This window comes from Triticum aestivum, chromosome 2D (genome assembly GCF_018294505.1).
Source record: "Triticum aestivum cultivar Chinese Spring chromosome 2D, IWGSC CS RefSeq v2.1, whole genome shotgun sequence".
Lineage (NCBI taxonomy): Eukaryota > Viridiplantae > Streptophyta > Magnoliopsida > Poales > Poaceae > Triticum > Triticum aestivum.
The window spans coordinates 62,114,008-62,126,513 of record NC_057799.1 but is presented as its reverse complement, the minus strand read 5'-3'; the positions used below and the strand labels follow the sequence as shown (position 1 = coordinate 62,126,513).

Sequence of the window (12,506 nt, the reverse complement as noted above, 5' to 3'; positions counted from 1 at the left end):
TTGTGATAGTTTGAGAAGTAACATATTTAAGGTGGTAAACACCCTGTTCGTGGAGCGAGGTGGGACTAAACTTATTTGCAAGGAGGAGACTAAACTTAGGAGCAGCAAGGGTTGGCGAAAAGCGCTACTGCTAAGTTTAGTAGCAGTAGCGCGGTTGTGACAACGATGCTACTACTATACCTAGTTTGGTGACAACGTCGCGGCAATTGTATTATTAGCGCGCTTTCATCCTGACGCGCTACTGCTATGCGGATATCAGCCTTATTTTAAAGCGCGCTGCTGGTAAGATTCTGTGTATAAGGTTTTTTCTAGTAGTGCAAGCTGTACTTAATCTGGACCATGAGATCTTCATCCGATGGCTGACATTGATGGATCGCATGATCTTACCTGATGTGCTAATCTCATACTGTACTAGTCAAGCCCTAGTCGTGTCCGCCCAAACCGCCATGGCTATCTGTTGCCCGAACTAATTTCAAATAGGAAGTGTCTATGGGCCACATGAATGGGTCGTCCCATTTTATTAGTGCGGGTGCTACACACGTAGGTTCACTTTGTTGGGTCGTAGTGAGACCTCCTGTTCGGCGAAATCACTAATTAAAGAGTACTCCTTGTAAAGAATACTTCACTTTTTTAGGTCGCACAAGTGGCGCACATGCAGCGCGTCACTTGTCGCAAGCTGGGAGTTTTTTCTTTTTTCGTAGATCCATTTATTCAAAATGTTTTATCTTTTAAATCGTGCGTCCAAATCTCAAACCGTTTTCATCATTGGATTCCTCGCGTCGAGATCTTCAAAACTAGATTCCATGTTGATAGGTTTTGACGAACTTTTTTTCACAAAAAAAACCGGAAAAAAGGGCGAAAAACCGAATCGGGAGCATGGTTTTTTCCCATTTCGAAAGAGGCATGCCCGTGCCTCTCGCGAAATCACAACCGTGCCTCTCGTAGAAGAAAAAACGTGACTCTTGTGGAAGGGAAAAAAATAGAAAACACGTTTTTTTCGTTTCTGAAAGGCACGGCCGTGATTCTCACGAAAGAAAAAAACAGAAAACGCGTATTTTTCCCTTTCCGAGAGGCACAGCCGTGACTCTCGCGAAAGCACAACCGTGCCTCTCGCGGAAGCAAAACCGTGACTCTCGTGAAAGAAAAAAAAAAGAAAACGCGTTTTGTTTTTTCCCTTTCCGAGAGGCACGGCCGTGACTCTCGCGAAAGCACAACCGTGCCTCTCGCGGAAGCAAAACCGTGACTCTCGCGAAAAAAACACAAAAAACGCGTTTTTTTCCCGTTTCCGAAAGGCACGACCGTGACTCTCGCGGAAGCACAACCGTGCCTCTCGCGGAAGAAAAACCGTGACTTTCACGAAAGAAAACGCGTTTTTTGATCGAAAAGCTAAGAAAGACCGGGGGAAAACCAAAACGTCAAAAAAACCCAGAAAAAACCGTTTAAAAAGCCGAAAACGCGTGCGGAAAAATAGAAAATAAAATCCGGAGGGAGCGTCCAGAGCGCGACACGTGGCGAATGGCTGAGAGCGTGCCAAGTGGCACTGATCGTTGTGAGGCTTCCGAAGGAGCGCTCGTTAACTAGTTGCTCTCCCTGTTCGGCGCCTTATGCGCCCAAACAGGTTTCTGGCGCCCACGCAGTGCTTGTTGGGCCGGCCCGGTAAGGCAGAGGGCAGCGAACCAAAATACAGAAAAAGGCACAAAACTGGTTCCTCCGGGATTCAAACTCACAACGCCATATCTTTATTACTTAGCTAACCACTACACCCATTCAAGACTTATATCTGATAATAGCGCTTATAGTATATAAGAACAAGTGTGGCTACGCTATTTATTATCTCTTATATTTTTTTAAATCATGAATTGAATATGTTCATCGATTTTGAGCCAAAGTTCATCATTTGACGAAAAAACTCACAAACTAAAAAACAATCATCGATTTTGAGACAAAAGTTCATCATTTTTGGAGAAAAAGTACATGAAGTTAAAAAAAATTCACTGATTTTGAGAAAAAGTTAAGAGAAAAGTTCATCGATTTTGAAAAACGTTTATGGAAAGGTGAAAAAAGTTCATCGCATTTGAAAAAGTTCATCGAATGTGAAAAAATTACTTATCATTTGAAAAAAGTTTATCGAATTTGAAAAATGTTTATGAATTTGAAAAAAACTTCATCAAATTTGAAAAAAAGTTCATGGATTTGAAAAAAGTTCATCGAATATGAAAAAAAATCACGAATTTGAATAAAAGTTAATCAAAGGTCAAAAAAAGTTCATCGAATTTGAACCAAAAATCACAAATTTGAAAAAAAGTTCATCGAAGGTCAAAAAAAGTTCATCGAGTTAAAAAAAGTTCACTGAATTTGAAAAAAGTTCATCAAAATTTGAAAAATAAAATTCATTGAATTTCAGAAAAGTTCATTGGATTTGAAAAAATTCATCCAAATTTGAGAAACATTTTGAATAAAAATCGCAATTTTGAAAAAGTGAACAGATTTTGAGAAATATTTCACGGATTTTAGAAAGAAAAAGAGAAACTAAACGACAGAAAGAAAAGAGAAAAAGTAAGTAGAGAACAACAGGGAGAGGAAGAGGGTTAGTATTCACAAGAGGTGGTGTTACCGTGTTGGTTAGTGCGCTCCATGTTGGTTAGTATTCACAAGCCGATGACAGGATCGAATCACCTCGCCCGCGCAATTTTTCAGAGAAAATACCGACTAGCTGGGCCGGCCCAGCGCGGATGGCCGGTGTGCGCCGGTTTGCGGAATAGGAAGAATCAGGCGCATATGGCGCCGAATAGGAACCAGCGCTCATAGTGGTCCGTATATGGTTCATTTGCTCCGCCTTCTTTATTTTTTGTTTTTCTTGGTATTTTTCTATCTGTTTTCTTCTTTGCACTTTAGTTTTCTATATGGTTCATTCAGGGTTTGCTTTGGTTTATTTAGTTTCTTCGCATTTTTTTCTTTTTAGTTTTCTTTGGTTTTTTATTTCGATACATGTCTAATTTGTTCATACATGTTGTAATTTTTTTATATATATTTAACCCATGTGAATTGTGCCTGTTTACTATTTTCGAAATTCATATTTAAGCTCAATTAACAGAAATACAAATTCAATTTTTTTCAGACTATGTGTTGAACATTTTTCCTAATACATGGTGAAACATTATTCGGATGATAAAAAAATCGCACTATGTGTAACGTTTTTAGTGCATTGTCCAAACATGTTTCAAAAATCTAACGAACAATTTTTTGAAACTTGTGAAGATTAGTTTTATTTCTGCTGTACATTTTTAAATGCATGGAGCAATTTAATTCAATTACATGAACTTTTTTACATTTGTATATATACTGTGTTAAATGTCATGTACATTTGTTTTGAAATTTGTGACATTTTATATTTTGTCACAATTTATGTACATATGATTTAGATTTTTTGTATACATGATTAACATTTTTTGTACATATGATTTGGATTTTTCGTATACATAATTAGGATTTTTTGTATATATGTGTGACATTTGCCGTACCTATGACTGAGATCTTTCGGATACATGATTAAGGTTTTTTTGCTTTGTACACTCACATTTGTACATTTTTTGTATACAACAATAACATTTTTATATACATGTTTAACATTTTCCAAATGCAAGATGAATATTTTTTCAAAAATATATGTAAAATGATTTTGTTATATTTAAAATATTTTAAAAATAGAAATTCAAGTAAAAAAATTAAGAATGTACAATAAAAATATGAAGAAAGAAGGAAAAAACGCGCATGATGCCATCAAGGCATCAGCATGACATGACAGCTGGTTACAAAGGCCGCAGCAGGCGCCGCATGGGGAATTGGGGATGTATGTGGTGCACCGGGGCAATTGGTGCTATCGGCCCCCAGTTGCACATTCAAAGATGTTCGGAAAAAAATCAGAAAGCAAATTTAGTGCATTGGCGCAACATCAATGTATCTATTGTCACAAAAATTCACATTAAAATTTGAAACATTGCTCGAGATATAAAAATGATAAATTTGACACTAAATAGTACATAACACAAGTTGGGCCTCAAGTTTGGCCCATTAGCACATTGATGTCAAAATTTTCATTTATGTATCTCAAGCAATGTTTTAAATTTTTATTTTACAAATACATTGATGTTGTGTCAATGCACTGAATTTTGTTCGGAAATTTTCAAACATTTTTGAATGTGCAGCGGGGTCCGGTGCACCGGTAGCACCAATTGTCCCGGTGCACCGGATACGTTCCCGGCGGCACATAGTTGCGCTCGAGCCCAAACACCTCAGAGAGCAAACCAGAGAAGAAAAAAGAACAACATGACTCGTAAAGCAAGATCAACAGCACACAAAAGTGACTAACCCAAAAGAAATTTTGAGGGAATAACATGAAGAACAGCACGACTCGCAAAGCAATATCAATGGCCCACAAAATTCACTAATCCAAAAGAAAATTTCAGGGGACTCACATGCAGCTAAATTGTTATACTTCTAGGGAGCATCTAGTGGTCAGGTGACCGATTTTAAACATGGGTCAGTCACTTTTTTTATTTTTGCAACGGTGCGTGCTGTGTTGTTCCTCTTGAGTCCTTTTCCTCCGACACACGCAGCACCTATAGGCTTATAGGTTGGCAGGGCTTTTGCACTGTATGGCGCTTACTGAAAGCTCTGTACTTAATCGTCCCACATCACAAGATCAATAGTTCTATCTTATCTTAGTGCTAATGATCAATCACGTGTACATAGTCACGCTCTTAATCCTAAATTAAACAAATTCAAAAATTCAAAAAAATGTGCACCTATCTATAACACAATACAACATAAAACTTCTAATTTCTCCAGCATTATCGTCCCCTATACTAATATACTAAAAAAATTAGGCAGAAACAAAATAATGAAGTTTCCTAAGAAAACATGAATTAGCGGCATTAGTTTTGCCCTTTACAAAAAATGAAAAAATGACAAAATTTACACATAATTTATACAAAAATTGCACTTTTCCATAATATGAAGTTAAGCATATAATGTTGTGATTTTCGCAAAAAGGAAGTTTCCTAAGAATGAATTTATCAGCGACATTGCTATTATCCTTAAAGAAGAAAGAAATTGAATACAAAATAAAAAAGTGAAAATAACAATGTTTTCTAAGAACGAATGAATTAGTCGCATTCGTATAAACCTTTAAGAAAATAATGACGAAATTTGCACAAAATTTACACATAAATTGCACTTTTCTATAATATGCAAAAATGAGAATATATAGTGGATTTTTCGTAAAAAAAAGAAGTTTCCTAAGAAGGAATGAATTAGTAGCATACATATTACCATTAAAGTAGACAGAAACTGAAACAAAAAACTAAAACATACTCAAAATAATGAAGTTTTCTAAGGAAGAATGAATTAGTGCATGGTATTACCCTTTTAGAAAAACAAAATAAAAAGAAAACTAAAACAAAATCAAAATAAAGAATTTTCTAGGAAAGAGTGAATTAGTTTCTTCTGTATTATCCTTTAGGAAAAAAAATCAAACTAAAACAAAATCAAAAGAACGAGGATTTCTAAGAAAGAATGAACTGGTGACATTGGTATTACCCGTTAAGAAAAAGAAAAATATAAAATATCTAAACAAACAATGATAAAATTTGCAGACAATATACACAAAAATTGCACTTTTTTAAAATACACAAGAATAAGCAAATAACACTGAAAGTTTCACAAAAAAGAATCCTAAGGACTAACGAATCAATGGGATCGATATTACCGTTAATGAATAAAGAAAATGAAATAATAACTAGATCAAAATCAATATAATAAAGTTTCATAACAAAAATGAATTAGTGGCATTGGTCTTCAAGATAACGAAAAAGTTAAAAAAACTTGCACACAATTTTGCACTAAAATTGCACTTTTTGTAGTACACAAACAACAATCATATGATAGTGTAATTTTCGCACATACTGTCTCTGTGCGGTGAAAAGTGTACACTTGACTTTAAAATTTATCCACAAAAAGTGTACATCTGTCTTCCCTATGCACATTAAAGTAGAAAAGAAATGCTTCTCTCTCATCACACGGTAATCAAGACCAATAGCATTCTACACATGGTCTTCTTAATTTTTACATGCACTTAGGTCATTGGGGGTAGGATAATTAAAGAGGAGAGAGATGATGGCTTGCACATTTCCAATGCATTTTTTACTCCACTCCATAGTTTGTCCTAAAATTTCCACATGTACATTTTTCACCGGACAGAGGGAGTATTACATAGTATTTGTATGTATACATTTACACTCACTCACCCAAGCCCCAAAAATACCTACAAAAGAAAATAAAAAATCCAGCTCATAAAGAATAATAAAAAACAACAAGAGAAACACATAAAAACAGACTTCTACTAAAGAAAAACAAAAAGGTAGTGAGGAGGGCTGGGCGGCATAAGTGGGCTTCAGCAGTAGCAAGTTGACTGACGCAAATATCTGATCAGTCAAAAAACAAATTCTAAGCCAACTCATAGTACAGTAGGAATCTCAAAGCAGAAAATCAATGGCCAAAGAAATCGACTTTAATTTTCAGGTGACTTATGGTATAGCTAATGTGATACTTCTACGTATACGCGCACAGTATTCCTGCATTAGGATTCGAAAGAAGGCTGCTGAACTACCGAAAATCCTTTTATGAACCCGGGCTCATCTGCACCCGTGTTGAATAAAAAAAATTAAAAACAAATACTAGAAAATTTAAAAAAATTCCAATTTTGTTCCCATGGTAAACAATTTGATGCGTGAGGTCCATCCCAATTTTCAAATAATTTGGACAACTGAGCAACTCTCAGCAAAAAAAGACAAATTCGGCGTCTGTAAAACAGTTTACTGTTCATGTATTTGTTTTGATCTGATTTGTCTTTTTTGCTGAGAGCTACTCAGATGTCTAAATGAGCTAATATTGGGAGTGAACCTCACGCAATAAATTGTCTACCATCAGGAAAAAAATTGAATTTTTTGAATTTTTCTAGTATTTTTTTGAATTTTTTCTGACCGAGTGCAGATGAGGCTGGGCACCGAATGACTGCACTCGCTGAACTACTAAAAAAAAAATACCAACTTGTATAACATCAAACACCTGGCGGGTCCAACAAGAACAGTTTAAATCCATGGCCAAACAACCGTCACAAAATCAAGAAACTACTACATGCAAGTAGAGCACTCTGCTCGAAAAGCACCACGACAGCTCCATCGTGCCATCTATCCGATCCGAGCACGCGCCATCAGGGATCAATCACCCCCGGTTCACGACCCGGCAGTCCTCCCTGACCTCGCCGTCCTCGCCGGTGAGCGGGCTGAGGCCGCCCAGCTTGAGCATCGCCGCGCCGAAGTCCTCCCAGAACTTGTCAGGGCTCTCGGCGTAGTACTGCACCAGCGCGTCGCTGTCGCCCCCGTCGCCCAGGTACAGCTGCTGGTCCGTGTGCAGCAGCGCGCGGCCCTGCGTGATGCCCTGGTAGTAGTCCGTGTCCACGGTCGTCGGCGTGTCGTCCAGCGACGCCAGCGCCTCGTCGTCGCCGGCGGGCGGGCACCGCTCGTCCAGCGCCGCCGCGTAGGTCGGGTCGAGGCTGCCGGTCTCGTTGTACAGGCGGTCGCGGTAGAAGACGCAGCGGGAGTAGCCCAGCGTGTGGGCGCCCGAGAGCACCACCAGGTCCCGGAGCGACAGGCCCTGGGATTGGAAGTTGGCGAGCAGCTCCGGCTGGTCCATGAACGGGTTCGGGATGCTGTTGTCCGCGTCGTCCATGCTCGCCGTCGTCGCGTCCCGCCGGCCCAGGAGCACGTCGTACGAGCTTCCCCCGAGCTGCAACACGAGCCAATCATGTCACATCTCCATTTTTGCAGGATAAAAAGGGGTGCTGCAGGTTGTCAGAGAAAGACAGGGAGAGCTGAACTTATCCGGAAATGACGTGGTCGACTAAGTGCGGTTAGGTTGAAGAAAAATGATGCTCGTAAAGTTGCTTAAAGCATTTCTTTATCTCACGGCTAGTGCTCGTCGCCACGACAGTCAATTGACAATTTGCATGTAAGCTTGTACACAGAAACAAGAAGTGAGCTTACTGCAACAATGGAGTCGCGAGCGGCGACGGCGAGGATGTCGGCGCAGGAGACGACATTACCCAGGCACGCCGTGTTGACGGCGGTCTTGATGGCGTCGATCACGCCGAACCCTCTCACCGACATGTTGTTGGCCTGGGACGTCTTCTCCCCGACCATGTCCTCGGTGTCGTCCAGCAGAATGGAGCCGTCGCAGCCCTGAAATACAACATTCGACACAAAACGTTTGTAACATGGGATCGATGGACATGCATGGAGTAATTGATCGATCAAGCTCACGTACGTTGACGAAGCAGTCGTGGAAGTGCAGCCGGACGAGCGAGGCGCCCATCCGGGGCTCCTTGACGATGGCCGCGCCGACGACGAGCTTGATTGCCGACAGCGCCTGCGGGCACGCCTCGTCGTAGTAATCCGACGTGAGCTCCTGCCCCGACGCGCCGGCGAAAGCCGCCGCCGCCACGACGGCGAAGCAAAGAAGAGGTGCCGCCATGTTCTCAAAATCTCAAGAATCAAGCTAGCTAGTGGCAGATTAACACTTTGTACCAATGTCAGCTAGTGATGAGATATACTCGGATGTGACTAGATATAGGATTGGAGCGGTGGGTTTATATAGCGCCCAGAGAGATTGATTTGGACCCGTCACGATGAATCGGCCACCTTACCAACCGGCGCTTGTTTAGTGTCTTGTCGAGCCAATGGGGTTCGTTCAGGGCGCGAGGCTTGTGCGCCAAGAGACCGGTTTCTTCTCCGTTTTACCGATGATCACTCATCGATAGGCAGGAATGCAGTTTTCTAATGATGGAAAGTGCTGCTTTATGCACTTGCCGACTTGCGTGCAATGCATCTTGTTTTCGTGTTCCTAAACCGCGAGATTGCGAGATCTTTGTGCGTGCAATGCCTATCGAACCGGTGCTTTATCGATGGTCAGTACTGCATGGAATTCACCGTCGAACAATACAAAGTTGGTTTGGAGTGCGATATTGCGAGATTTCTTGCAGAGACTATCTGCTACACCTGCCACCATACATAGCTTTCTGACGACTAACGGGTCTGTCTGTTAACTGAACACGGCAAGAAACGACCTGAACGGTGTAGTTTAGTCTCCAGCACGGTGCATGTAGAGAAAGCATAGTGCGAAGCAGCTGTCGCCATTGGTTTTTGCATGTTTACAAGTTATCCTAACCTCCTGGACCTGACCTTTGAGCAGAGCCATGCAGGATATGCGTCGGTAGAAAGAGATGTCTGGGCTAATTGTTGATGGGTGGCATGGTTTAGGCGGTCACCAAACAGCAGTTGGTAAATGGGTATTCTCGTCCCACAAGTATGTCTAGACGTGCAAGGGTTCGTCTTTTTTTTTAAGACAAACTCATCTTTTTGTTGAAGTTCAACATGAAACTTAGAGCATCTCCAGCCGTTCGACCCCCCAGGGGCTAGAAAAAGCGCCGCTTGGGGGCGATCGGGTTCCCAGCCGCCGCCCACAAACGCTCTTTTTTAAACATTTTGAAAATGATATTTGGTCAAAATTCGGCAAAACATGGCATAGATTCGGCAAACACAACATATATTTAGGCGTTCGACAGTTTTTTACATAGAAAACATAAATTTAACTAAAAACAAAAGGGCCGCACCTACAGGCCGAAGAACTCGCTGAACGCGGCGTAGTCGCCGTCGTCGTCGTCCTTCTCCTTCTTCACGCGGCCATCCTTGCTGGACCCCTGGCCGGGGTCGCCCTGGCGGAGTGGTTTGGCCGGCGGCGGCGCGTCGTCGTCGCTGTCCTCAACCATGATGACGCCGCCCTCGTCGCGCCCACGACGGCGCGTGGCGATCTCCTCCAGGGCGCAGCGCTGGCGCTCCAACTCCAGCCGTGCCCAATCTTCCCGCGCCCACTTCATGGCCGCCTCTCGTCGAGCGCCTCGCTCTTCACGGCGGCGAGCCCCGGCTCCGTCTTCGGCTTGACGAGGCAGGGATGAGCCGAGGAGGAGGCACGGCCGCCCTCGTTGATGACGAGAGCGGCGCTGCGGGTGCGTGATACGTCTCCAACGTATCTATACTTTTTTATTGTTCCATGATGTTATATTATCATTCTTGGATATTTTACAATCATTTTATATCATTTTTTGGGACTAACCTATTGACATAGTGCCAAGTGCCAGTTGTTTTTTGCTTGTTTTTTAAATCACAGAAAACCAATATCAAACGGAGTCCAAATGCAGCGAAACTTTTTGTGGATTTTTGATGGACCAGAAAACACCTAATGGGCCGGAGAAGCACCTGGGGGTGCCCCGAGGGGGGCACAACCCACCAGGGCGCGCCTGGGCCCCCAGGCACACGCCCAGGTGGGTTGTGCCCACCTCGGTGGCCTCCCGCACCGCATCTTTGCTCTATAAATACCCCAATATTCCAGAAACCCTAGGGAGTCGACGAAAATCAATTCCAGCCGCCGCAAGTTCCAGAAACCACAGATCCAATCTAGACATTATCACGGAGGGGTTCATCATCCTCATTGGTGCCTCTCCGATGATGCGTGAGTAGTCCTTTGTAGACCTACGGGTCCGTAATTAGTAGCTGTATGGCTTCCTCTCTCTCTTTTGATTCTCAATACAATGGTCTCTTGGAGATCTATTTGATGTAACTCTTTTTGCGGTGTGTTTGTTGGGATCCGTTGAACTTTGAGTTTATGATTAGATCTATGTTTTTATCCATGAAAGTAATTTGAGTTCTTTGATCTCTTATATGCATGATTACTTATAGCCGCACATTTCTTCTTGGAATCTTTGGTTTAGTTAGGCCAACTAGATCGACTTTTCTTGCCATGGGAAGAGGTGCTTTGTGACGGGTTCAATCTTACGGTGCTTGATCCCAGTGTCAGAAGAGGAAACGACGCGTATGTATCGTTGCTATTAAGGATAACAAGATGTGGTCTATTTCTACATAAATAGATCTTGTCTACATCATGTCATCGTTCTTATTGCATTACTCCGTTTCTCCATGAACTTAATACGCTAGATGCATGCTGGATAGCGGTCGATGTGTGGAGTAATAGTAGTAGATGCAGGCAGGAGTCAGTCTACTCATCTTGGACGTGATGCCTATATAATGATCATTGCCTGGATATCGTCATGATTATTTGAAGTTCTATCAATTGCCCAACATTAATTTGTTTACCCACCTTATACTATTTTTCTCGAGAGAAGCCACTAGTAAAATCTACGACCCCCGGGTCTCTTCTTTATTATATTTGCCTTCGCGATCTATTTTTAGTTGCTTTTATTTTCAGATCTGTTAATCCAAAAACCCAAAAATACCTCGCTGAATTTTATTTGCTTTTATTTGCATTTATCAATCTATCACAATTTTTATCCTGTCTACTTGCCAATTTCTGGCGTCGTTACCCGAAAGGGATTGACAACCCCTTTAATACGTCGGGTTGCGAGTATTTGTTATTTGTGTGCAGGTACCGTTCACGTAGTGTTGCGTGGTTCTCCTACTGGTTCGATAACCTTGGTGTCATCACTGAGGGAAATACCTACCGTAGTTGTACTACGTCATCACTTCCTCTTTGGGGAAATACCGACGTAGTTCAAGCCGCATCAAAAGGAATTTCTGACGGCATTGCTGGGGAGACATCATCAACATCTAGCAGGCTCCTAATCACAAATCTCATCTCCTTGCAATTTACATTATTTGCCATTTGCCTCTCGTTTTCATCTCCCCCACTTCACAAAAATTTGCCGTTTTATTCGCCTTCTTTTTCGTTCGCCTTTTTCGTCAGATCTCTTGTTTGCTTGTGTTGCCATGTGCCTTCTATTTGCTTGCATCTCCGCTTGCTAAAAATCTATTGATATGGATCCTCATCCACTTCCTAATCTATTTAAAAGATCCAATTATGATGAACCAATTGCTAGTGAATTGAGTTCACTAGATTATCTTTATGAAGTTTTGCTCGAGATTTATGAATCTGAAAATTGTGATCAAGTGTTAAACGAAGAAATTTATAAAGTGATTCATGATAGTTCCTTCAATGAAAAGCATGATTGCAATGATGTTATTATAAATTCTATTAATGTCAATTGTGTTTGTGATATGCAAAACCCCAAGCTTGGGGATGCTTGTTTAGGTGTCTACTACTTATTGCAATGATTACGATTGGGGTGATTATTCTTATGATCTTGAAAATTTATTTAAACCTCATGAGGAATATGCTTGCGATAATATTAAAAGTGAGTTTGGAAGAGTGTCAACTTTAGCTAAAAATAATCCCACATATTTGGAGAGTGTTCAAATTTATGAAATTTTTGATAAAAGTCGGCTTGGAAAGGTCATGACTTTATTTGATGATAATCCCACTATTTTGGAAGAGTGTCAACTTTGCATGCATGTGGATCATGAAAATAATATTATATGTGA

General features: G+C 41.4%; 1 protein-coding gene across 1 annotated transcript; it reads right to left on the bottom strand.

Annotated features, from left to right (window-relative positions):
• Positions 1-7,069: 7,069 nt before the first annotated feature.
• On the bottom strand, positions 7,070-8,693 carry LOC123048711 (peroxidase P7). Its single transcript, XM_044471753.1, has 3 exons — positions 8,383-8,693; positions 8,103-8,297; positions 7,070-7,845 (listed from the first exon to the last, which is right to left on the bottom strand). The coding sequence occupies exons 1-3, from the start codon at positions 8,587-8,589 to the stop codon at positions 7,282-7,284; spliced, it is 966 nt and encodes a 321-aa protein (XP_044327688.1). The 5' UTR covers positions 8,590-8,693; the 3' UTR covers positions 7,070-7,281.
• Between the last annotated feature and the right edge of the window lie 3,813 nt (positions 8,694-12,506).

Excerpts from the sequence above, each read along its gene's own strand:
- LOC123048711 (XM_044471753.1), bottom strand. The coding sequence starts at position 8,589 with ATGGCGGCACCTCTTCTTTGCTTCGCCGTCGTGGCGGCGGCGGCTTTC. Across the intron at positions 8,298-8,382 it reads TCCACGACTGCTTCGTCAAC|GGCTGCGACGGCTCCATTCT; the intron begins GTACGTGAGCTT and ends GTTGTATTTCAG. Across the intron at positions 7,846-8,102 it reads CTCGCGACTCCATTGTTGCA|CTCGGGGGAAGCTCGTACGA; the intron begins GTAAGCTCACTT and ends CTCGTGTTGCAG.